Below are 27,195 nucleotides of genomic sequence, written 5' to 3' on the forward strand. Positions count from 1 at the left end.
TCTCTCTGTACTTTGCTCCGTTCATCTTTCCCTTGATCCTGACTTGTCTCCTAGTCCCTGCCGCTGATAAACATCCCCACAGCATGATGCTGCCACCACCATGCTTCACCGTTGGGATGGTGCCAGGTTTCCTCCAGATGTGACACTTGGCATTCAGGCCAAAGAGTTACATTTTGGTTTCATCAGACCAGGTGCCTTTTGGCAAACTCCAAGCAGGCTGTCATGTGCCTTTTACTGAGGAGGTGCTTCCATCTGTGGTAAATTCAATTGTTGGACACGATTTGGAAAAGCACACACCTGTCTATATAAGGTCCCACAGCTGACAGTGCATGTCAGAGCAAAAACCAAGCCATTTTAAATTCAGGCTGTAACACAACAAAATGTGGAAAAAGTCAAGGGGTATGAATTCTTTTTAAAGGCACTGCATATTTCCCTTGACGGAGTGATGCTGAATGTAAAAAATGCTAATACAGTCATGCAACTTTTGGAAAATCATAGAATAGCCTCTAAATATGGAAAACATGGATACAGTTTGGGCTAAACTGTTGAGCAACTGGAATTGCCTATTATTGTAACACAGTTGCAGAAGTACAGCATGCAATAGTAAAGTGTTGTTTGGTACGTGTGCCCAAGCAATTCTATGGTGACAGGGCAAAAACGGTACCTTACCCTTCCCACCTACTTCCCCCAGGAGACAGCTTACTGCAGAATGAGTGAGCACAGTTCTGGTGGTTGTTGGTGCTGGTGAAGCAGGCATCCACCCTGGTCAAAGCAGGCTTTCAGCAGGTCCAAGTCCTGGAGGCCTCATCCACACCACCAAATCCTTTGGCCAGAATATCATTGAGCTGGGGGCCAACTGGATCCAGGAGGGCAATCCACTCTTCCAGGGGAGGCTGATGGGAGGAGCTATGGGAGGACAGGCTCATTGTAATGCCTGGAATGGAATCAATGGCACGGCGTCATGTGGGTTCCATTTGTTTGATGTTTGATACCGTTCCATTTATTCTATTCCAGCAATTACAATGAGCATATCCTCCTATATCGCCTCCAACCACCACCACTGCTCTCTTCTTGCTAGCCCAGGTAGCGGGGCTCAGCTAGCATCATGTGGCTGCAGGTCTCCGTCACCCATAGGGACTTGTTCTTCGAGGAGAGCGGGAGGCAGCTGCTGTTGGGTGAGGTGGAGCAGGTATGTGCCCTCTTCAGTAGGTTCTCACCTCCAGCGCTTTTGTTTCGGAGATGAGGCATACCACCCAGAGCTTGAGGGGCTACTTGGACGAGGAGGTCACCCAGCTGCCCTCCTGCGGCCTTAGAGGACTGCCCAGGGGTGTTTGAGTGGTGCAAGAGGAGCAAATGCACGGATGAGGCCAGGTCCTCCCTGTACGAGGTGTATGCCTTGCAGCTGGGTCACTACATGGCCTTGGAAAGGGGACTTTTTTTTAACTCTCTGGGTCCTGGCAGGCACTCTCCTGGACAGCCTTACCCCTGGAGCCATGCTGTGTGACAGACCAGTACACAGTATCCACTGAGCTCTGGAGAAGGAGAGCCACACCCATCCAGCCAGAGTGCTGTGCTAAGGGGGCCAGTGCTTTACCGCAGACCACGTCATCGTGACCATCCCTTTAGGCTTCCAGAAAGAGAATGTGGCGGCCATGTTCAAGCAAGCCCTTTCACCCTGTCGTTAAGGTGGTGTCTGTAGATATTTTCCAACGGTTTCGCACCATAGATTATATAAATGGATAAATCCATCGATCACGTGATGCAAATTCATCCCTATGTCAAGACTTAACAGGAAGGCGACAACAGACATGGTAGCTCTGCTTCTAGTTCCTAAGCAACATTGCAGTATTTAGTTTTTCTGTGTGTTATTTCCCACATTATTAGCCCAGAACGTTATTTTGTGCTATTACATACAGCCGGAAAGAACTTTTGTATATCAGAGCGGCGGTAACTCACCAGCATTACGATCAGGATCCAATTCGGGAAAGTCGTATTCCTGGTAGTAATGCTGGTGAGTTACGGTCGCTCTGATATCCAAAAGTTATTTCCGGCTGTATGTAATAACACAAAAAGAGCGGGAAATTTAACTTATCCCAGAGGCTGCTCCAAGACGCCTTTGGCGGAGAAAAGGTATTCGGAGTGGACTTTTAGTCCGACTGAGGAGGCGTGCACACCATCCGCCACTACCGAGTATATTACTCACTGATGTTCAGTCTCTGGACAATAAAGTAGACGAGCTAAGTGCGAGGGTCTCCTTCCAGAGAGAAATTAGGGACAGTAACACTGCCCTATCCCCTCTGGACAAGAGGAATACCTATGTAAGAATGCTGTTCATTGACTATAGTTCAGCCTTCAACACCATAGTACCCTCCAAGCTCATCATTAAGATCGGGGCCCTGGGTCTGAATCCCGCCCTGTGTAACTGGGTCCTGGACTTTCTGACGCCCCCCCCCCCCCCCCCTCCCAGGTGCTGAAGGTAGGAACCAACACCTCCACTTCGCTGATCCTCAACACAGGGGCCCCACAAGGGTGAGTGCTCAACCCCCTCCTGTACTCCCTGTTCACCCATGTTCACTCGCCTCAATCATCAAGTTCGCAGACGATTACCAACAATGACGAGACAGGGCCCTCACCTCTCCCTCAACGTCAACAAAACGAAGAAGCAGATCGTGGACTTCAGGAAACAGCAGAGGGAGCACGCCCCATCCACATTGACGGGACCGCAGTGGAGAAGGTGGAAAGCTTCAAGTTCCTTGGCGTACACATCACTGACAATCTGAAATGGTCCACCCACACAGACAGTGTGGTGAAGAAGGCGCAACAGCGCCTCTTCAACCTCAGGAGGATGGAGAAATTTGTCTTTGCCCTTAAGACCCTCACAAAATGTTACAGTTTCAATAGTAAGCCTACCTTAGCCTACTTGCACAGTACAGGGGTTGGCCTGACTGTGAAAGACCGATATGCGATTCATCATTCAGGTCATTCAGAGTGTATGTCAGCTAACCACGTTTCCATCCACAGCTTTTATACAAGTAAAGGCAGGAGTTTGAACCGGTTCAGGGAACAGAACAGAGAAATTATTAGAGGAACAGAATCTGAACTGGAAACGAAAGTGATTTATACTGTTACGGAACAGAACTGTTTTTTAAAAGCAAGGGAACCGGTTAATAACTGTATTTTACCACACTTTGCTATTTCATTTCACATCCAATTTTAGTTATTATGATTTGCTGAAGGTATTGAACTTACACAAAGTGGGGAATATTATCTTTATTGACTGCCATTCAGCATGGCATCTGAAGGGTCTTCATATAAAGACATATTAATCTGTGTTTATCCAACATAGCACAAACTAAATACCGCAGTAGTTATCCCCATTTGACAATCTTGAATTTCATCGATACATTAGATCTAAACATTTATATTATAAAGCATATGAAGTAACTAATCTTTATATTTCTACATTACAACATATAACTAAGCCTTTGCGGTCCTCTGAATATTGGCATTACAAAGATACATTTTAGATACATTTTCAATGTTAAGGCTCATTGTGAAAATAAAGTATAGAACCAATATCATCTCCTGCTTAGTCTTAAATGCTTGACATCTACATTACATATTCAGGTAGAATTCGGTGACACAAGTAGCAATTCAGGGGAAAAGTGCTGCTTATTGTGCCTATGATAAATCTCAGATAACAAAACGTATATAATTATTCCTATCACCTACACTTTATCTCTTCATAACTTGATTGTTTAAATTACAACAGCAACATTTCAGAAACAAACAAAAAAAAGCCTAAGGCACATTAATTTGATAACCAACCTACTGTTAGCCAATCTGAGAATGTGTGACAAAACATAAGGGGCCTAATTTTGACACCGCAAAAAAGCAGTGCTAGTGTTAACCATGTCTGATATTCTCCCTATACTTTTGTTTTAGTGGATCTAATTTGGAATGATGCAAAGTCCACGCAGGGGCAATATTTTTTGAGTTTAAGGATGCACGAATAACGGTGCAAATTCAAGATACAGAATTAAGATGTATAGTTCTTGCATTCCAAACTCCCTATGAAATAGATTCCCAGGAGAGTATTTGAGGAGATACAGTGTGATTTGACGACATCACGCTGCTATTTTACACTGTCAAAATGAGACCTGAGGTGTCGATATTCTTCTCCTAGAACAGACCCTTCTCTTTCTTCAGATGCTGCTGCTTCCAGGTGGGCATGGAGTAGAACTCTACCCGGGACACACCCAGGATCAGAGCAAAGTCATCATTGGACAGATACTCCTGGAAAAGATCGAGGTATGGTATAGTCCATGTTAAAATAGATGAGTGACTGACTACAATAATCAGGAATTTAGCTGACAGCTACACTGAAGTACAGACTGGCGAGAGACCAATCATGGAGATCCATTGTTATTTTACCTCCTTCTTGGTGGGGTCAACCCCATCGGGCAGGTCCTCTGTCTGGCGGTTCAACAGCTTGTCTGCGGGGAAGGTGGCCCCAACGGTGGGGGACAGCAGTGGTTCTCCAATGCTCTTGGATGTGGTTCTGTCCTGTAGCCATAAACAGACAACAGACCATTAATTTAACCAGAACAGAACATAATATCTGACTGTGGTTTCTATGATGACACAATAATTGTTTGGATTTGACTTGCCTAGGTTAGAACACCTGGTCAAATGGTAGCTAGACCTTTGGGAACTTCATTGGTGGACATGTTTTCTAATGCATATTAACATTAACACGTAAATACTGTACATTTCCTTTGGATTGCATACTGTACGTGGCACTGTGCATTTGTAAAGAATGTTTACATGAGAACTGTTTCGTAAATCAGGTGACGTCAGTGGGCTTGAGAGAGATTAGAGACTCACCACGGTGATCTGGATGATGTCGGTGGCGTCCCCAAGCTCAGCCTTCAACTCCTGGTAGGATTTCCCTCCCTGTAGATATACAAAGCAAAGCAGCTTGTTTAATTCAATCTTTTGTGCCCTGAGTAAAGAGACTTTGGTAACACTACCTGAAGCCAAGCGGTGAAATGCATCATTATGCAGTTAGAATGCATTGTTAGGCATGTCATACGTATTTGACCCTCTTACAATATGTATTAACATCTCATAATTATCCTGACTACAAAGCATGCTACATACACTCCACATGTGTGGGTCCCAGGCGTGGAACCAGCCTGTGAAGGTGGGAGGCTCAAAGCCCTGTTTGACCAGCACGATGGGGGTGTCAACATTTCGACCACCTGGGTGGGTCCTCAGGTACTCATGTGCCGTGGGGACCACATTCTCCTTCTCTATTTGATTAGCTCCCTTGCCCAACCACAGGAACACCTGAGGAGAAAGAGGACCTCCTATGTTTTAAAAGAACCAAACCTCCAGATCGTAGATTGATGGTAGTGCTGAGCGATTAACTGAAATGTCTTTTATTTTTCGTTTTTTAAAACAACCAATTGACTGACAGCGGTTCAATTATTTTAATTCCATTTTGTTAGTTTTTTTATTCTTCTGTGAGCTCAATGCGCACATTGCACAGTTTCTCTAGAGATAAATCAGATCTAGCCTCAACTGTGCGATGTAGTAGGGAGTTGAAGTTTCCAACAGTCCAATAATCTACGTTTAGTGCACAAAGCGTGATAATTAACTACAATGACCATAATCTTTTCCGGTCTGTGTTTCTTTTAGCCTGATACGGAAGGGACAAGAATGCGCAATCGTGAGGGCATATAGAGAGCAGCTGTTGCTTCGCGAGGCATCTCTACCTGAAAAAACATTATCAAAGTGATTTATAGTTGGTATTCAGCAGTCATAAATGTATGCCTTATTTACATTGAAGATCTACAAAATAGTGATTTTGTCAGACAGCATAGGCAATAGAGATGAGATGATGAATTGGAATGACATAATAAAGTCATCAAATAAAACATATGTAATATACACTTCAACTGAAATATTTTATGAAGTAATGTGAATAAATGATGGTTAATAAGGGAATAAGCAGTATTGAGCAGTCACTATCATCACGGAACTTTTATTCATTGTTTTGCTCTGTGTTACAGCATTCAACCCAAATAATCGAAAAACGAAATGGAAAACCGTGATTATTTCTTAATAATCTAACTGAAACCAAACCAACCCCAAAAAGCACTAATCGCTCAGCACTAATTGATAGAGACGACCAAAGGACAGTACAGTAGTATCCTGCCTGAAGACCAAACTGAAACAACGGGGAAACACAGCACATCAGCTTGGATTCCAGGGTTAAAAAGACAGGTATTCACCATATCCCAGATGTCCAGCAGCATGATGTCATCTTCGTCCAGATCGTCCTGGTTAAAGTTGGTGACCTCCATGGCCAGGAAGCGGCCTGTCTGATTGGAGCACTCGAAGAGACGTGGGGTGATGTTGTTGTGCTCTTCCTGAAACCTTGGTAGAGACCACAGACGACCCAGGCAGAAGGCATCAGAAGGGGATGTCATTTTCAGTTACATTGTACTAGACAGTGTTTTGTTGTCTTGTACAATGGGTTTATGAATACATTTAATTTAAACCCGCTAACTGAGTTCAGTTGAATAGGGCCCTTAGGGAACTATAAAACCAAGGGATCAAGTGTGGTACCTCTTGCTGTTGGCATACTGGGTCTTGCCTCCCAGATTTACCCAGAAGTTAGCCGTCTCCTGGCCCTCTGCGATTACATGTTTTTCCCTCCTGGAGATGATGTCTGCCAGGGATTTGCCCATCTCTCGCTCATCACCACTACAGCCCTGCAAGGGATAAGAGTCATACCTGTCGCATAACTAGGTACAGCCCTTGTACTCTCCTCATCAGTGCTTAACTGGAGAACTGTTACATTGTCAAACCTGGATTACAAGTTTATGGCATTTCTCTGAAATGGTGCCTACCTTTCCGTACCACAGATAGCAGCAAGTGTCAGTGCTGAGCACAAAGACGTCGTTGGAGTTGAGGGACGAAGAGCGTGCTGGCACTTCGATGGCGCGGGTGTTGAACTCGTTGGTGCCGTGGATGTGGAAGAGACGAACTGCCGGCTGGACATGTGTAGAGTTGGCCCTGGAGCTCCCCTCCTGCAAACCATGATTACAATCTTGATGATGAGATAGGACAACATTCAGGATGAGATTCCAATCACCAAGATGGAACCAGATGATGTCAAACGTAATTTGGACTTTTTAATTTGTCTCGTAATTGAATAAGATCTATGTGGTCTCATATTTCAGTCACCTCTTTTAAGATGAATTACTTGAAATCCCTTTTGACAAAGGAATACCATGAAGCGCCTACCTCGTAGACCACCATCTTGCCCTTGAATATGGCCATGAGGTGGAGTGGTTCTTTCCCCATGGGCACTCGGACCTGAACTGGCTCACCGTTGTACTGCTGGTCGATGTTCACGGCTTGGAAAGCAGAGGCAGCCAGCTCTCCGGTGCTCGCATGGCGACCCTACATTGTACACATCAAACACACCGTAGTTACTGTACCTTTCTGCATAAGGTTGCATGGAAATCAAGCAAGACAGAGACTAAGTAATGGAATTAAGCTCTGCTCATATAAAACATTTCTGGTATTATCAAAGCATGATTGCCAGGCAGACAGAGAGCTATGCCGATAATGTCAAAGAGGGAATGTTGGATAGGAGGGTGTACTGACCTGCCATATGTATAGTATGTAGTGACTCCTGTTGCTGACTTCATATTTGTAGAGGATGAGATAGCAGTCGCCTCCGTAGAAGTGGCCCAACCACTTCCTGTCCACAGGCACCAATTCACTGTCCTCTAACCTCCACACCTGATTGGAAGAAAATGGGAAGTGTTGATTTCCGTTGGATATACAGTTTAAAGGGGAGGATTATGAATAATTATTTTGTCAAAGCTAGTTATTACAGGTTGTTACCAACCTCTGCTTCGCCTGTTCCGTCATCGACCATTTTCTGCTGGGCAGCCACGTCAGGCCTTGCATGCATGGAAGTAGCATCAAACTTGATCTGCTCAACCTTGGCTGCATTGTCAAGAAAAATCATTTAGAGATACCAATGTTGGCTCATTCAATGTTTTATTTTGTGTGACTTGCTCACCAATTTTGCCTGGACTGTTTGTGGTCCCCATCCCTACAGTCTGACCCTTCACGCTCCACCTCTGGAACAGCTGCTTGAACACGGCAGACTCAGCACCATCGTTCACCGTCTCGACGTAGGTGGAGATAGGGTAGCCCTTCGCCTTCTTGTATGCCTAGAATTACAAGATGCTTTTTAGTTGAATACAGAGGGGTCCTAAAATATCACTCCCCTCCCTTTAAAAAATAATTATATATATTTTTTTACCCCCTTTTTCTCCCCATTTTCGTGGTATCCAATTGTTAGTAGTTACTGTCTTGTCTCATCGCTACAACTCCCGTACGGGCTCAGGAGAGACGAAGGTCGAGAGCCATGCGTCCTCCGAAACACAACCCAACCAAGCCGCACTGCTTCTTAACACAGCGCGCATCCAACCCGGAAGCCAGCCGCACCAATGTGTCAGAGGAAACACCGTACACCTAGCGACCTGGTCAGCGTGCACTGCGCCCGGCCCGCCACAGGAGTCGCTAGTGCGCGATGAGACAAGAATATCCCTACCGGCCAAACCCTCCCTAACCCGGACGACACTAGGTCAATTGTGCGTCGCCCCATGGACCTCCCGGTCGCGGCCGGCTGCGACAGAGCCTGGGCTCGAACCCAGAGTCTCTGGTGGCACAGCTAGCACTGCGATGCAGTGCCCCTCCCTTTAAAAAAAAAAAAGTATTCTTAAATTAGGTTGGTAAAGAGATATGGGTGTCAGAGAGAGTTGAATTGGTAAGTGATTGTGTGTATCTGTGATCCAGGACCGGAAGACGTGTTTCAGGTATCCAGGTGATTTTTAGGGTTAACTTGTTTAATTATCTGGTATCTGGGTTGTACAAAAAGGGGGGAGGAGGTGATATTTTAGGGCCCCCCTGTATTCAACTAAAAAGCATCCAGGGGACAGCAAAGGGATATCAAAAGCATTGTGAAATTAAAACGTGTCAAGAGGTGCAGCTCACTTCTGCTTTATCCAAAGACTCGGACCGTTCTGTCTTGGAAGCCTTCTTTCCTTTCCAGATAAAGATCCGTATACCACCTTGATCCAACAGATAGCAATCCTGTGAAATTAGTACATTTAGATTAGATGATGTTTCACTTAATACAATTTAATTTATCGATGCCTCTACTGCCAACTAAAGAGGTTTAATGTTTGCCTAAATGAGTGTCAGCACTGCATTATTCATTGCTGCACAATTCTTGTGTGGCATAGTCAGAATGTCTGCAACCATTCTAACAGATTCAGCCCACTGGGCACACTACGACGTTTCAAGGTGGACATTTTGGTCAAATTCACCCACTCAAAAAGACAGCCATCGAAAAGCACAACCAAATTCCAATTGAAAAACAATGTCAGATCATTTGTATTTATACAACAACTTAATGTGCTATCACTGTGCTTCCTATAATAGCACAACCTAACCACCTGGATTGCATTTTAATATTACATTGAACGCAGTGGTGGCTGGTGGCACTTTAAATGGGGAGGAGGGGCTCATAGTAATGGCTGGAACTTAATCAATGGAATGGTATCAAACACATCAAACACCTAGTTTCCATTTGTTTGATACCATTCCATTCACTGCATGCCCTTGCCACTGTTTCGGTAAAAAGCTGAAGGATGGGACTGGAGAAATGTAACCAGTCTCAAATTCATAGACAGAGCTATGGATACTAAAATTATAGTTTTACGCATGTTTTGTGGCTATACAGGACAGTGTTTGTTTACATTTACTTTGTTTACAAACATTGGAGTAAAACAAGCTTATATTCGAGGTTCTGATTGGGTATGACAGTTGAACGAAGCTAAAAGTTGTATTCTTCAAGAATGAATGGGTACATACAGTTGAAGTCGGAAGTTCACATACACTTAGGTTGGAGTCATTAAAACCTGTTTTTCAACCACTCCACAAATTTCTTCATAACAAACTATAGTTTTGGCAAGTCGGTTAGGACATCTACTTTGTGCATGACAAGTAATTTTTCAAACAATTGTTTACAGCAGATTATTTCACTTATAATTAACTCTATCACAATTCTAGTGGGTCAGAAGTTTACATACACTAAGTTGACTGTGCCTTTAAACAGCTTGGAAAATTCCAGAATATTATGTCATGGCTTTAGAAGCTTCTGATAGGCTTATTGACATCATTTGAGTCAATTGGAGGTGTACCTGTGGATGTATTTTAAGGCCTACCTTCAAACTCAGTGCCTCTTTGCTTGACATCATGGGAAAATCAAAAGAAATCAGCCAAGACCTCAGAAAAAAAGTGTAGACCTCCACAAGTCTGGTACATCCTTGGGAGCAATTTCCAAACTCCTGAAGATACCACGTTCAATAGTACGCAAGTTTAAACACCATGGGCCCACGCAGCCGTCATACCACTCAGGAATGAGACGCGTTCTGTCTCCTAGAGATGAACGTACTTTGGTGCGAAAGGTGCACATCAATCCCAGAAAAACAGCAAAGGACCGTGTGCTGGAGGAAACAGGTGGAAAAGTATCTATATCCACCGTAAAACGGCCGCTGAACAGGAAAGAAGCCACTGCTCCAAAACACAAAGATCGTACTTTTTGGAGAAATGTCCTCTGGTCTGATGAAACAAAAATAGAACTGCTTGGTCATAAGGACCATCGTTATGTTTGGAGGACAAAGGGGGAGGCTTGCAAGCCGAAGAACACCATCCCAACCGTGAAGCACGGGGGTGGCAGCATCATGTTGTGGGGGTGCTTTGCTGCTGGAGGGACTGGTGCACTTCACAAAATAGATGGCATCATGAGGAAGGAAATGAGGAAAGAAAATTATGTGGATACATTGAAGCAACATCTCAAGACATCAGACATCAATCAGGAAGTTAAAGCTTGGTCCCAAATGGGTCTTCCAAATGGACAATACTCCAACCATACTTCCAAAGTTGTGGCAAAATGGCTTAAGGACAACAAAGTCAAGGTATTGGAGTGGCCATCCCAAAGCCCTGACCTCAATCCTATAGAAAATCTGTGGGCAGAACTGAAAAAGTGTGTGCGAGCAAGGGGGCCTACAAACCTGACTCAGTTACACCAGCTCTGTCAGGAGGAATGGTTGTTTTTGTGGGAAGCTTGTGGAACTCTACCCGAAACGTTTGACCCAAATGAAACAAATTAAAGGCAATGCTACCAAATACTAATTGAGTGTATGTAAACTTCTGACCCACTGGGAATGTGATGAAAGAAATAAACGCTGAAGTAAATAATTCTCTCTACTATAATTCTGACATTTCACACTCTTAAATTAAAGTGGTGATCCTAACTGACCTAAGACAGGGAATTTTTACTAGGATTAAATGTCAGGAATTGTGAAAAACTGAGTTTAAATGTATTTGGCTAAGGTGTATGTCAACTTCCGACTTCAACTTTATCATGAATTTATAAGTCCAGAAATGTATGTAGCAACCGCTGATTGCCGCTTAACTTTAAGCTATTTACTGTATTATGTACAAAAGTAATAGTGAATTGTGTTTGGTTGACAACACAACCAAATATCAACATTTAAAGGAGCTGTATCTAATGCTTGGATGGTTTCATCTGAGCCACAATTTTTTCACTTACATTTTTGATTTAATTGGAGACGTGATTCCAACATATAATTTGTTCATCTGTCGGAAAGTGAATAGGCTATTTACTGTATTGCAAAAGTAATATTGAAGGAGATGTACACTGAGTGAACAAAACATTAGGAACACCTTCTCTTTCCATTACATAGACTGACCATGGGAACCCGGGGAGTGCAACTCAATATTAGGAAGGTGTTCCTAATGTTTGTTATAAACTCGGTGGTTCAAGCCCTGAATGCTGATTGGCTGACAGCCGTTGTATATCAGACCGCATACCACAGGTTTGACGAAACACTTATTTTTACTGCTCTAATTACGTTGGTAACAAGTTTATAATAGCAATAAGGCACCTCGGGGGTTTGTGATATGGCCAATACACCACGGCTAAGAGTATATCCTTATCATTTTCTCATTCTTTTATGAGCCTGATCATTTTATTATGCTTAAGCTCAGTCAATATGATTTCATGGCGTACGCCCACATACTTTAAATTGTGGATAAAAGTGCTGAAATAACAGGGTAATATCCGGAAACTAACAGGAAACAACAGGGAAATAAGACGGCAACAACCAGATACGAATGTGGTATACAGAAAATAGCCCTATTTGGTAAAAGACCAAGTCCATATTATGGCAAGAACAGCTCAAATAAGCCACTAGAAACAAGTCTATCATTACTTTAAGACATGAAGGTCAGTGAATTCAGAACATTTCAAGAACTTTGAAAGTTTCTTCAAGTGCAGTCGCAAAAACCATCAAGCGCTATGATGAAACTGGCTCTCATAAGGAGCACCACAGGAAAGGAAGACCCAGAGTTACCTCTGCTGCAGAGGAGAAGTTCATTAACTTTAACATGCTTCCTCCCCTTTCCATGATTCCATGATTGACAAGGAGTCTGACCTCGTGATTCAACAGGTCCTGAGACAGAGGCTTCACTGCTACCTCCTGCACCACAAGGTTCCCCTGGGCATCTGAGATACTGCACAGAACAAACATGTTATTTTTCAGAATAATTCTATAATAATGAGAAGCGTGCCAACCGGGTAACATACTGCATGATGGCTAACTCTCACTAGCTAGTTCACATCTGCTACAGTATATGTCTATGACGGGTCATACGAGGTTATAATGTCTATGACAGGTCATACAAGTTTATAATGTCTATGAAATGTCAGTCATAAGAGTTTATAATGTCTATGACAGGTCACAAAGGGGCTATAATGTCTATGACAGGTCCTAAGGAGGTTATAAACATCCCTGAAGTGGTCAGCACTCACTGGAAGAGCTTGACGCTGGACCTCAGCTTCTGGTCGACCACGTCATCAGACGCGATGCTGTCCCTGATGTCTCGTCTCGTCTCTCCCAGGTGCTGCTTCATCAGCTTCATGGCCTCCTCGGAAGACTTCTCATCGTCACCTTCCACCACGCTAACCTGCGCCCGTCCCCCTCTTTCCCTGTCACGGATGTCCTTGGCTAGAGTCATCCCCTGCAAAGAACAACAACCGCTACAACATCAACCTTACAGAACGGTCAACTTTCACGATTTTTCTACCCCACTGAGCCATTGGAACCACAATCCAGTCTTCATTTTATGCTTTTCCATTCTGTAAGCGCTAGGTTTATTGGCAGAGGTCTTTCTACTTAGTGGTCTTGTTTGAATACTTAAAAAATATACCCTTTCTCACTTCTCTTCCTCGTGGTTATCACTGATCTTGTAAAGGAGTGCGTAACTGGCTGCAGGGAAGTCAGGCGCAGGAGAGCAGAAATGGTTAGCAAACGGAGCCCTTTATTGAGGCGAACAAAACACGGCACTCAGAAAACTAAACACACACGGGTTACAATAACCCGGCGCAAACCAGCCTGGAGTACACATACATTTACACATTACAATTCCACACAGACATGGGGGGGAAACAGAGGGTTATATGCAAGACGAGTAATGAGGGAATGCAAACCAGGTGTGTGGGAAAACAAGACAAAACAAATGGAAAATTAAAGGTGGATCGGCGATGGCTAGAAGACCGGTGACGTCGACCACCGAACGCCGCCCGAACAAGGAGAGGGACCGACCTCGGCGGAAGTCGTGACAGATCTGATATGCCTGGAGGTGTGAAGGCAATGTAGTTTGACCCATGTAGTTTCACCTATCACACATTCATTATGTACCAAAGTAAAGAAAAAACTAAAAATGCCAACTTGGGGCGGTAAAATCCTGATGCACAGATGGGAACTAAACTTTCCCGAGATCTGTCCATTTCGCTCACAGCATTTAGATGAAGAAATTGTCACCCATAAAGTTATGTTCAACTAGTACTGTATTTCTCTATAGCTGTGGTGTAAAATGTCTCCTTACCTTGAGTCTTTCCATACGGTTGCTCTTAGGTCCGTTCCACTGGATGATGAGGTTGCCCAGGTCAAGCAGGAACACATCCCCCTTGTTGAAGCTGCTCCAGCTCATGTCCACCTGGATGGTTGGATGGATGGTGATGGAAACGGTGATGGATGGAAAGGACACACAGATTAATTTCATTATAACATTCCCTGAATTTTATTAACAATATGATACAAACAGCAACAGGAGAGCAGTTGTCGAATTGAGGCTTTTACTCGATGCTGGCATGGTTATATCAAGTAACATAGGGGGTACAAAGGCACATTCCTCCTCATATTTGTCCTGTTTTTAAATTTTCAGATGTTAAATTCATGACTAAACGGAATTTCTAAGCCCACGTTTTATCATTATTATTTACTTAACGATCGGTCAGAGGTATTTGGCAGAGGGGGCACACTAACTGGATCAGGAAAAGAGTACCCCCCTCTATTCTCCCTAGTAAGTGGTTCCTTCCAAGGTGCACGGAGCAAAGAGATGCTTAGTCAGGTCACTAGATACTTTAGTGACTAGTGAGTGCCCGTATCGTCAGTGGAGGAGGAGAGAGACAGACACACAGCGTTTTACTTGATTTTAGCTGACGGAGGTATGCTTGTAAATTAATTTTCTCAATCTATGTAGCCTATTGATTCCTTCTTGATGAATAAATAAAATGTAAATGTTGTTTCTCTTTAATACTAGCCACCTAGCAATTTTATGAAGTTGGCTTCAGCTAACCAGCTAAATAGCTTCCCAGTCTCCCAACCTCATAACTATGCAAACTCCTAAGGCATAAAACTTCTTAAACAATCAATGTGCATCATTCATTAAAATGACAATTGAACAGATAAAGAGGTAAGCTTAGATACGTTATCAAGACAGGAAATATATACAGTGCATTCAGAAAGTATTCAGACCCCCTACACAATACCCTGTAATGGCAAAGCAAAAACAGGTTTTTCGAAATAAAAAATCTGAAATACCTTATTTGCATAAGTAATTCTGATTTTGAAAGGAACACACCTGTCTATATAAGGTCCCACAGCTGACTGTGCACGTTAGAGCAAAAACAAAGCCATGAGGTCGAAGGAATTGTCCGTAGAGTTCTGAGACAGGATTGTGTCGAGGCACAGATCTGGGGAAGGGTACCAAAAATTGTCCGTCTCATTGAAGATCCTCAAGAACACAGTGGCCTTCACCATTCTTAAAAGTAAGAAGTTTGGAACCACCTAGACTCTTCCTAGAGCTGGCCGCCCGGCCAAACTGAGCAATTTGGGGAGAAGGGCCTTGGTCAGGGAGGTGACGAAAAACCCGATGGACACTCTGACTGAGCTCCAGAGTTCCTCTGTGGAGACGGGAGAACCTTCCAGGAGGACAACCATCTTTGCAGCACTCAATCAGACCTTTATGGTAGAGTGGCCAGACGGAAGCCACTCTACAGTAAAAGGCACATGACAGCCCGCTTGGAGCAAAAATGCACCTCAAGATTCTCTGGTCTGATGAATGCCAAGTGCCACGTCAGGAGGAAACCTGACACCATCCCAATGGTAAAGCATGGTGGTGACAGCATCATGCTGTGGGGATGTTTTTCAGCGACAGGGACTGGGAGACTTGTCAGGATCGAGGGAAAGATGAATGGAGCAAAGTATAGAGAGATCCTTGATGAAAACCTGCTCCAGAGAACTCAGGACCTCAGACTGGGGTGAAGATTCTTCTTCAAACAGGACAACGACCCTAAGCACACAACCAAGATAACGCAGGAGTGGCTTCGGGACAAGTCTCTGAATATCCTTGAGTGGCCCAGCCAGAACCTGGACTTTAACCCCATCGAACATCTCTGGAGGGACATGAAAATAGCTGTGCTATCGACACACCCCATCCAACCTAACAGAGCTTGAGAGGATCTGCAGAGAAGAATGGGAGAAACTCCCCAAATACAGGTGTGCCAAGCTTGGAGCGTCATACCCAAGAAGACCCAAGGCTGTAATCGCTGCCAAAGGTGCTTCAACATAGTACAGAGTAAAGGGTCTGAATACTTATGTAAATGTTATATTTCCGTTCTAAACACCTGTTTTTGCTTTGTCATCATGGGGTATTGTGTGTAGATTGCTGAAGGGAATTTTTTTTTTTTCCATTTTAGAATAAGGCTGTAATATATTAAAATGTGGAAAAGTCAAGGGAATACTTTCCGAATGCACTGTATATATACACATTTCTTTTACATAAAATTAGGCATAACGATTATGGCTCTAGATTTCAGGAAAAAGCTGTTTCAGGTGTTTGAAAAATGCTAAATTATTCAACCCCCCTCCTCAATCCTTACGTACCTTGTGTCGCTTCTAAAATAATAGGTGTATGACGCACCTGATTGATACTGTAGGTTTCTAACAGTAAATTGCACTGATGTGTCGACCAACAATCTCTTTAAGGGTTAGATATCTCTACGAGTTAACGATTTTTCCGTTATAAGACATTGTACTCAGCTTTCACAAATAGTAGTACATTTACCTTGGGATGATCATAAAGACACATCAGTGTGATTTCTTGACAGTCTTTAAGTGTGATTATGCCAGTTGTAGAGGAGCTACACAGAGCCAGTCAGTGGCACAGCAAATGTGACTAATCATTTATGCACTTGAACCCAAGTGTTCTGCCTCTCTTCTGAGGTGAGGTGTGGAGAGCTGTTTCTAGTCCAGTAGAATTGAAGAAGGCAATATAGTAATTGAAGAAGACATTAGTCGAGGGCAGAGCCGAGGCTGTGTGAAGGTAATATATTCCACTGGGGATATATTGGCTTGAGTTGGGGCTAGGGCTGTGAGCTTTCTCACCTCTCCAGCCACCACATTCTTCCTTCCCTTGACATGGAGCAGGCGGCGGATGTTGTAGGTGTTGGTCTCCACCTGCTTCATCCCAGACGCCACGCCGCCACTCTTGTAGCTGTGGAAAAACACGCACAAGGAGTACTGTCAGATAACGGCCATCAACGATGGTTTGAAACCCTTTTTGATGTTATATGGAATTAATACCAGGATTGTGGTCAATTTGAATTGATGTCAGTAAATTCTGGAAGTAAACTGAAATTCTAAATCAATAATTGAAAAATAGGCATATGTTTTCAATGACTTCTCAATTAAATGGATAAACTATTTCATAATTTTTTTTAAATGTAAAATTCAACTCAATTCCTGAATTGACTGGCTTCAATTGAAATTGAACCCTGCTGAATACCATTACATGTTAGGTACGTCGGCTTGCGTTGTGCGTCACTGTTTGGTTCTGAAGTTATTTCTGTTGTGCTGTACCACTCTGACTCCACTCCACCCTACATACTCTTCTGCCTGACCACTATGATTTTTTTCAGAAGCCAGAATGCAGAAGTGATGGTTGTGTTAACTTCCTCAGTGTTTATTTTTTCTCCTGCCTGCTGTAGTAACATCCCCCTCTGACATTCAGTCGCGATGCAATTTAAGATTCGATAAAGAAACACTACAAGAGGAAACGGCCTTTGCTGTAGAGGGGAGGGGGCTATATAATATCACTACAATCTACAGTAACTGCCAAGAACGCCAACATAAAGTTTCTTAATAGGGTGTTTGGCCACCCACCACGAGCCGCCAGAACAGCTTTAATGCGCCTTGGCATAAATTCTACAAGTGTCTGGAACTCTATTGGAGAGATGCGACACCATTCTGCCACGAGAAACGCTGTCTCAGGTGCTGCTCCAGAATCTCCCATAAGGGTTCACTTGGGTTGCGATCCGGTGACTGAGACACACACACCCTTTAAACCCCCTATGCTCATTTGAGACCCCTCTTTCAAAGGCGATCTGGTACTGCTTGCCGTGCGGCAGCAGAGAGAACAGTAATACCTACATTAGCTCGTCTGGTAGGCTTGTGCAATTGGGCAGCTCGCGGCTGGGCATCCTTTTGTAGTCTGTAATAGTTTGCAAGCACTGACATATCCGACGAGTGTGGGAGCTGGTGTAGTAGGATTCAATCTTAGTCTTGACGCTTTGCCTCTTTGATGATTCGTCTGAGGGCATAGCAGGATTTCTTATAAGCGTCCGGGTTAGAGTACTGCTTCTTGAAAGCTCTACCCTTTAGCTTAGTGTGGATGTTACCTGTAATCCATGGCTTCTGGTTGGGGTATGTACGTACGGTCACTGTGGGGACAATGTCATCGATGCACTTCACGATGAAGCCGGTGACTGCTGTGGTATACTCCTCAATGCCATCCCGGAACAAAAAACAGTGCTGTAGCTTAGCATCTGCATCAGCTGACCACTTCCGTATTGAGCAAGTCACTGGTGCTTCCTGCTTTAGTTTTTGCTTGTAAGCAGGAATCAGGAGGATAGAATTATGGTCAGATTTGTCAAATGGAGGGCGAGAGAAAGCGTTGTAAGCGTCTCTGTGTGTGGAGTAAAGGTGGTCTAGAGGTTTTTTCCCACCTGGTTGCACATGTAACATGCTGGTAGAAAATAGGCAAAACGGATTTCAGTTTTCCTGCATTAAAGTCCCCGACATCTAGGAGTGCCGCTTCTGGAGGAGCATTTTCTTGTTTGCTCATGGCTTTATACAGCTCGTTGAGTGCGGTCTTAGTGCCAGCATCGGTTTGTGGTGGTAAATAGACAGCTACAAAAAATATAGATGAAAACTCTCTTGGTAAATAATGTGATCTACAACTTATCATGAGATACTCCACCTCAGGTAAGTAAAACCTTAAGACTTCCTTAATATTTGATTTCGTGCACCAGCTGTTATTGACAAATAGACACAGACTGCCACCCCTTGTATTACCGGAGGCAGCTGTTCTGTCTTGCTGATGCGCAGAAAAAAACAGCCAACTGTATATTATCCATGTAAGATATTGCAGTTATTAATGTCCTGTTGGTAGGATAGTCTTGACCAGAGCTCATCCAGTTTATTCTCCAATGATTGGAAGTTGGCCAATAGGACTGATGGTCCCCCGTATTGGCATCTTTTCTTCATGAGAATGAAGGGGATTTGGGCCTGGTCCGGTATCTGGAGTAAATCCTTTGCGTCCGACTCGTTAAAGAAAAAAATCTTTGTCAATTTCGAGGTGAGTAATCGCTGTTCTGATACCCAGAAGCTATTTTTTGTCATAAGAGACGGTTGCAGAAACAACGCGAAAAAACACACAAAATAGCACAATTGGTTAGGAGCCCGTAAAACGGCAGCCATTCTTTACGCACTAGTGATGAAGTCAATCTGTCACGACTTCCCCCGAAGGTGGCTCCCCTGCCTGTTCGGGCGGTGCTCGGTGGTCGTCATCGCCGGTCTACTAACCGCCACCGATCCCTTTTTCCATTTCTGTTAGTTTAGTCTTATTAGTTGCACCTGTTCCTTTTTGTGTTTCTTGATTTTGGTCTATTTAAGCCTGTTAGGCCCGCTTAGGTTTGTGCGGGATTATTTTGTGTTCTCTGTCGATTGTGGATGTGTTTTGTTCTCTGGATCGTTTGCCCTGTGTTCTGGGTTGGTCAGTGTGTATGCGCCCTGTGTCGCCCCGTGACACAATCTCTCCTCCACTTTGAGCCATGAGAGATTGACATGCATATCATTAATGTTAGTTCTTCGTGTACATTTAAGGGCCAGCCATGTTGACCTGTTCTGATCCAATTGTAATGTTCCTAAGTCCCTCTTTGTGGCACCTGATTACACGACTGAACAGTAGTCCAGGTGCAACAAAACTAGGGCCTGTAGGACCTGCCCTGTTGATAGTGTTGTTTAGAATGAGGAGTAGTGCTTTATTATGGACAGACTTCTACCCATCTTAGCTACTGTTGTATGAACATGTTTGACCATGACATTTTACAATCCAGGGTTACTCCAAGCAGTTTAGTCACCTCAACTTGCTCAATTTCCACATTATTCATTACAAGATTTAGTTGAGGTTTAGGGTTTAATGACTGATTTGTCCCAAATACAATGCTTTTAGTTTTTGAAATATTTAGGACTAACTTATTCCTAGCCACCAATTCTAAAACTAACTGCAGCTCTTTTGTTAAATGTTGCAGTCAGTTCAGTCGCTGTAGTAACTGACGTGTAAAGTGTTAAGTCATCTGCATACATAGACTCACTGGCTTTACTCAAAGCCAGCTGTATGTCGTAAGTAAAGATTGAAAAAGGTAAGGGGCCTAGATAGTTGCCCTGGGGAATTCCTGATTCTACCTGGATTATGTTATAAATCCCAAAATCTGAAATGTGTCCTCCTTAAGATTTGCTCACAGCAGTGAGGACGAAAGCAGTATCTTTGCACATACTGTTGGTAGCAGCATCGCTGATGTTGGTAGCTATACAATGTAGATCCAGCCAGGTCAGGTTGCAGGGGAAAAGCAGCAGGGAATACAGCAACAATAACCGTGGGACAAGGGCTAACTGTGTCGCGTACTGTGTTCAAGCTGTTTGTGGAAAACCCTGCTAGTTTGACACTGATAGCTCCCAGCTAGGCTAGTAGCTAGCTTTGGCAATCCCGGGACAGATGGTAGTGGTCACAAAATCAAAAAGTATATAAATTAAACTTTGCAAGGAAACACTGTCACAATTTTACACAAACAATAAACCGAGGTCTCTCGTTCAGTGTTCAATATACGTCGCACTCTGATGACGTGTGAATAATGAGTTGAAGGAACTGGAGTTGTTTGTCTATAAATAGTTTGACATGACATATTATCCATGCAGTAGGCAGGTGTTGTTTGTTGTACATCACTCACATTATGCCCTTTTTGAAGTATCCACGAAAGGTGTCGCTCTCATAGCCCTGCGCCTCACGGTGCTGCACAGCCATGCCTCCCAGGTGCTCGTCCATCATGGTGGTGTAGATGGCCGCCGCCCCCTGCTCGTCATGGGAGGTGGCCTTTCCCAGCCAATAGTGGAGGTCGTAGGTGAACGAGCTGCGCATCTTATTGGTCTACGGGATCAGACAGAAATATGTTACTGGGATGTCACTGTGTATTTTGTACTTTTTTGGAGTAGTTTTGAATACGCATACATAATGCTACATTGATTACTTACGTATAGAACGACATAGCTGTCACCTTCATAGAATTGTCCATATGCTTTAGAAGGGAAGGGTACCATCTCCATGTCCTGACCAATAAGGAAATATGAACAAGTTCAATAACACTTAATGTCCTTGTGTGAAAAAGTTTAGATTAAGAGCCTAACTTGGAATGGCATTTACATGTTAGACGTTTGTTCTGCTATCATATTCATTTCACACTCTTAGAAAAAAAGGGTTCCAAAAGGGTTCTTCGGCCCTCCCCATAGGAGAACCCTTTTTGGTTCCAGGTATAACCCTTTTGGGTTTCATGTAGAATCCTCTGTGGAAAGGGTTCTACATGGAACCCATAAGGGTTCTTCCTGGAACCAAAAGGGTTATACATGGAACCAAAAAAGGGTTCTCTTATGGGGACAGCCAAATATTTATTTTAGGTTCTAGGTAGCACCTTTTTTTTCTAAGAGTGTAGTGATGACAAAATATATATGTTCTGGTGTCTCACCTCTATCCTCCATATCTGCAGCCCTGGCGTGGTTCTATTCAGGACTTTGGCAACTTGGGTTTTGACCTGCATCTGTGGCATGGTGCCAGATTCAGCTTAGAAAATATACCTAGAAGGAAAGGGAGGGAGGGGGGGGGGGGGGGGTGTGTGAGTCATTGCTGGGTTCACTGTGTCTGAATGGAACTAGCTAACCTTAATACACTGCTCAAAAAAATAAAGGGAACACCTAAACAACACAATGTAACTCCAAGTCAATCACACTTCTGTGAAATCAAACTGTCCACTTAGGAAGCAACACTGATTGACAATAAATTTCACATGCTGTTGTGCAAATGGAATAGACAAAAGGTGGAAATTATAGGCAATTAGCAAGACACCCCCAATAAAGGAGTGCTTCTGCAGGTGGTGATCACAGACCACTTCTCAGTTCCTAAGCTTCCTGGCTGATGTTTTGGTCACTTTTGAATGCTGGCGGTGCTTTCACTCTAGTGGTAGCATGAGACGGAGTGAGATGAGATCCTCAGACCCCTTGTGAGACCATATGCTGACACATGCACATTTGTGGCCTGCTGGAGGTCATTTTGCAGGGCTCTGGCAGTGCTCCTCCTTGCACAAAGGCGGAGGTAGCGGTCCTGCTGCTGGGTTGTTGCCCTCCTACGGCCTCCTCCACGTCTCCTGATGTACTGGCCTGTCTCCTGGTAGCGCCTCCATGCTCTGGAGACTACGCTGACAGACACAGTAAACCTTCTTGCCACAGCTCGCATTGATGTGCCATCCTGGATGAGCTGCACTACCTGAGCCACTTGTGTGGGTTGTAGACTCCGTCTCATGCTACCACTAGAGTGAAAGCACCGCCAGCATTCAAAAGTGACCAAAACATCAGCCAGGAAGCATAGGAACTGAGAAGTGGTCTGTGGTCGCCACCTGCAGAACCACTCCTTTATTGGGGGTGTCTTGCTAATTGCCTATAATTTCCACCTTTTGTCTATTCCATTTGCACAACAGCATGTGAAATTTATTGTCAATCAGTGTTGCTTCCTCAGTGGACCGTTTGATTTCACAGAAGTGTGATTGACTTGGAGTTATATTGTGTTGTTTAAGTGTTCCCTTTATTTTTTTGAGCAGTGTATATTCTGTTGTATACACATTCAATAGTATTCCATACCATGACGCAGAGAACTTAGAATACTGAAAATCTCGTAAAACCTCATCAACAAAACAGACACAAACTCTATAAACTCTACTGTTTCTTAGTGTTACCTGGCTCCGCTACCTTGTATGACTTACTAATGGGAGGAGTTGACCCATATATCTTTGAGTTGATAATTTTCTGAGTCAATGATGTCACCTCAGTAGATTATTTCATTTTCTGTCTCAGGTCACAGAATGGTACTGGGAGTATACTGCTCAAGAGTATCTCACTATGTGCTCATTGTACTGTCAAAAGCAGGGTGGGAACCTACTCGAATGAACCATTTATTTTGAAGAAACCATTGCAGGAGAATTGTAAACAGTTGGCCACAATGAAGGAAGTGAAAGCCTCAGTACCGCCCAAATGTTACCACATCCTTGAACACATAGAGCAGTCTCCAATTTCCTGAGTGCCAAAACACATGGTGCCTTACTACAGTGTCTATAATGGTTATACTGCTATGGTCTCATGGCTTATTTGACTAATTATAATCTATGTCAAAACTGAAAATGCATCTAAAGTGTGTTTCATGTAATAGTCTATTCCATTGCACAGCATAAATTAAGGGAATGACACATTTATGTTTAGTCATTTAGTTGGTACATTTTGCTGCGAGCCAAGGCCAAGTTCTTATGATAGCCAAGTTCTTCTCTATGAATCTAAGAGAGAGATGGAGAACAATGACCTTATCAAGGCTTTAAACCTTTAGGACCGGTATCTCAGACACAGAATAGGCTAAACCGAATCTCTGTTAACCATGAAGTAAACTCTTGCGTAATTTGGTCATCTGCACACAATCTGATCACGGGACATTAGGCTAAGCCTAGTCCTGAACAAATAAAATATTTCAATAGAAATTCGGCACAGAGCATGTATTTTTGTCCTGGACTAGCCTTTGTTTAATCTGTATTTAAATGTCCACTGTGAACTTTCGAAATGTGAAGCTTGTAGACAAGGGTTTGGACATCTGATTCTACAGTGAGACTCTGAGAGCTCGATGATTTACACCTCCAGCAACTCATTCGTGTATGAGTCCATGCTAGTGGGTGTATGTCTTTACTGTTTACATTTATACCACTGCTTAATCTACGTCCTCAAAAACATTATTACTATTATATTTAGTCTATTTTCGCAATATTAGCATTTCCAACTGAGAATTTGTCTTCCTACGTATGAACTAACCACAGTATAGATGTGTGTATGCTTATCATAAAACAATAACTTTATGAGGAAAATAATTATCCTCTAACTGCTATTCAGAGGTCTGTTGATAGAGTAATACAATAGTGACTCATTGCAACCACACTTATATTCTCTGTGCCCTGATTGGATAATACTCTATGATAAAGGAGGGGCCTAACGTTGGTTGAGTGACAGGTTGACAGAGAACACTCCTCCTCCCACATCCGTTCCCAGGCCAACCAACCATGATATGAATCCCACTGATTTCCTCAACCCAGTTCAAAGGTGGAGATGGTTCATGATTGGGGAACTTTTATTGCACTGTGATAATCATCCTGCCTGTGACCTCAAGGTCCCATAGCTTTACAGTTACTACCAACCCCTGAGGCCGACCAAGCAGGGCAGCACCCTGTGGTATAATATTTGCTGATATGGTTCCATCGGGTGAGGACCTGGCATAGTGCCAAATGGCATCTCTCCTCTTACTAAGGTGATGTAGAGTAGTAGTGTTGTAGATCCCTCCCCATACTATAACATCTACACTAACGTTCAAATACTTGGGGTCACTTAGAAATGTCCTTGTTTTTGAAAGAAAAGCTAATTTTTGGTCCATTGAAATAACATCAACTTCATCAGAAATACAGTGTAGACATTGTTAATGTTGTAAATGACTATTGTTGGTCATTTTTTATGAAATATCTACATACGCGTACAGAGGCCAATTATCAGCAACCATCACTCCTGTGTTCCAATGGCACGCTATGTTAGCTAATCCAAGTTTATAGTTTTAAATGGCTAATTGATCATTAGAAAACCCTTTTGCAATTATGTTAGCACAGCTGAAAACTGTTGTCCTGATTAAAGAGGCAATAAAACTGGCCTTCTTTAGACTAGTTGAGTATCTGGAGCATCAGCATTTGTGGGTTCGAATAGACTGACGAGTTTCAGAAGAAAGTACTTTGTTTCTGGCCATTTTGAGCCTGTAATCGAACCCACAAATGCTGATGCTCCAGATACTCAACTAGTCTAAAGAAGGCCAGTTTTATTGCCTCTTTAATCAGGACAACAGTTTTCAGCTGTGCTTACATAATTGCAGAAGGGTTTTCTAATGATCAATTAGCCATTTAAAACTATAAACTTGGATTAGCTAACACAACGTGCCATTGGAACACAGGAGTGATACAACCTTAAGACACTGTTTCACCTGGTTGATCAGTAAAGTCCCCATTTCAGAAAGCTGCACAAGTTTAATACCAAGTTTAATGGTCTGGACATTGTGTGTGTGTAGACACAATACGTCCTAGTTGTTTAGCCCACGCTTTAACTAATTTCTAAGGGACTGTGCCTGTGATCATGCCCTAGTTGTCCTTGGTTTTGGTTCATCAGGCTGCTTTCTCCACCCTTCTCATGCCATCTACTAACATGTAAAAAACACAAAGGAAAATATGCACACAAACGCTAGCTGTGAAATGGACCACAAAAGCTAAGAAGTAGCCTACGTGTATCTAATACAGCAACAACCATGTCACGGCATGAAGACTTTTCCATCGGTGCCCAAAATCTAAAGTGATCCATCCTTTTTCAATCCGTCAAGCTGAAGTGTTGTACAGTCATTTAAATGTCTATGTCTTCTATGACCAATATCAATACATTTGCAGGTTGACACTTTCACTACTTTAGCCGATACCAGCATCTAACACAGGTCAGCTTTCCTTAGCCTACCTCTCCAAGGCTCCACAGTAACCAAGCCAACATTTCACCTTAATTGTCTACATCAAGACAGAGCCTGTTCAACATAAACCCTATTTTGCTACATCATATCTTCGCGGAAACAAACAGAAACCGACCAATAGCTTGGTACGTTGTACAAAGGACTCACCTAATGTGGTGGAACCAGGAGTGGAGAGGAAAGGGTGAGATATGTCAGGATCTAGCAGGATCTTACCACCCCATTTACAGCACCTGAATTTTGCCCTCTCTCTCTCTCTCTCTCTCTCTCTCTCTCGCTCTCTCTCTCTCTCACACACACACACACACACACACACACACACACACACACACACACACACACACACACACACACACACACACACACACACACACACACACACACACACACACACACACACACACACACACACACACACACACACACACACACACACACACACACACACACACACACACACACACACACACACACACACACACACACACACACACGATTGTCCATAACCTCAGTGACCATATATGGCAAGCAGGGGTGATATGCATACAGGTGTGTGTACCTTCTCTCATCTAGTGCCGAGCGACCTTGTTCCTAGGAACAAGTGTTTAGTCCATAGCTGTCTCATTGTGTTTGTCCTCCTCATCAGTAGTGAGTCATATTTACTTGTGGTCATCCCTCCCCTCCCTGCCCTTGCTGTTTGTTTGCTGTTGAATATACATTTAGAGGAACACTTTATTTTAGGCTAAAGAAAATGACCAGGTATTTCTATGGAAATTATTGTTAATTGCACAGTAATGGCTTGTGTGTTACATGTTTTTTTTTTTCTCAAACAATTGTGTTAAATTCTTTGAAGAAAGTACTGGAATGTACAGAACACAATTTCCCAATGAAAACCATGAAAGCTAGATGTATTGTGTTTGAGTTGGCTTTGGTCATCAATTAGTTTCAAACTGAATGTGTTGTTTCAGTGAAGTTCCCATTCAATAATAATGGAGTTGCATGGGGATTTTCAGTTTGTTGTGAGTATGGGTTGTTTCTGTGTATTATTGGTCTGTCTGTGGGTTTGGTCAGTAAAGGGAAGCACAATTAATCAATACGGCCCGAGGGGGTGTGGTATATGGTCAATATACCACGGCTAAGGGCTGTTCTTACGTACAACGTAACGCGGAGTGCCTGGATACGGCCCTTAGCCGTGGTATATTGGCCATATACCACAAACCCCCAAGGTGCTATATTGCTATTATAAACAGGTTACTAATGTAATTAGAACAGTAAAAATAAATGTATTGTCATACCCGTGGTATATGGTCTGATTTACCACGGCTGTCAACCCATCAGTATTCAGGGCTCGAACCACCCAGTTTATGATGCAGATAATACAGTGTGTGTTATTTGTTCTTCGTTGGTTGTATTATGGTTTTCTGTAGGTTATACACTCTTAGAAAAAAGGGTTCTTTGGGGTTCTATATAGAACCTTTTTGTTTTTTG

At 43.2% G+C, this 27,195-nt stretch overlaps 1 protein-coding gene across 6 annotated transcripts in view; it reads right to left on the reverse strand.

Annotated features, from left to right (window-relative positions):
* Positions 1 to 3,255: 3,255 nt before the first annotated feature.
* The window catches only part of LOC139546986 (villin-1-like), a 29,735-nt gene continuing 5,795 nt past the window's right edge, over positions 3,256 to 27,195 (reverse strand). The window contains exons 2-20 of one of the 6 annotated variants that reach the window (XM_071355993.1): positions 21,605 to 21,713; positions 21,117 to 21,191; positions 20,816 to 21,012; positions 16,914 to 17,022; positions 14,071 to 14,181; positions 12,995 to 13,203; positions 12,618 to 12,696; positions 9,088 to 9,186; positions 8,108 to 8,261; positions 7,931 to 8,031; positions 7,684 to 7,821; positions 7,318 to 7,476; positions 6,921 to 7,100; positions 6,637 to 6,782; positions 6,300 to 6,444; positions 5,164 to 5,352; positions 4,888 to 4,956; positions 4,435 to 4,566; positions 3,256 to 4,296 (exon numbers count right to left, since the gene is read on the reverse strand). In XM_071355993.1, the coding sequence (XP_071212094.1) occupies positions 4,183 to 4,296; positions 4,435 to 4,566; positions 4,888 to 4,956; positions 5,164 to 5,352; positions 6,300 to 6,444; positions 6,637 to 6,782; positions 6,921 to 7,100; positions 7,318 to 7,476; positions 7,684 to 7,821; positions 7,931 to 8,031; positions 8,108 to 8,261; positions 9,088 to 9,186; positions 12,618 to 12,696; positions 12,995 to 13,203; positions 14,071 to 14,181; positions 16,914 to 17,022; positions 20,816 to 21,012; positions 21,117 to 21,191; positions 21,605 to 21,685 (2,487 nt within the window). In that variant the 5' untranslated portion in view covers positions 21,686 to 21,713 and the 3' untranslated portion in view covers positions 3,256 to 4,182. Of the gene's footprint in view, positions 4,297 to 4,434; positions 4,567 to 4,887; positions 4,957 to 5,163; positions 5,353 to 6,299; positions 6,445 to 6,636; positions 6,783 to 6,920; positions 7,101 to 7,317; positions 7,477 to 7,683; positions 7,822 to 7,930; positions 8,032 to 8,107; positions 8,262 to 9,087; positions 9,187 to 12,536; positions 12,697 to 12,994; positions 13,204 to 13,392; positions 13,644 to 14,070; positions 14,182 to 16,593; positions 16,766 to 16,913; positions 17,023 to 17,957; positions 18,365 to 20,815; positions 21,013 to 21,116; positions 21,192 to 21,604; positions 21,714 to 27,195 lie in introns of those variants that run through there. The other 5 variants (XM_071355992.1, XM_071355995.1, XM_071355996.1 and 2 more) reach the window with 5 other exon arrangements.

Source organism: Salvelinus alpinus, chromosome 20 (assembly GCF_045679555.1).
Source record: "Salvelinus alpinus chromosome 20, SLU_Salpinus.1, whole genome shotgun sequence".
NCBI classification, from domain to species: Eukaryota; Metazoa; Chordata; class Actinopteri; order Salmoniformes; family Salmonidae; genus Salvelinus; species Salvelinus alpinus.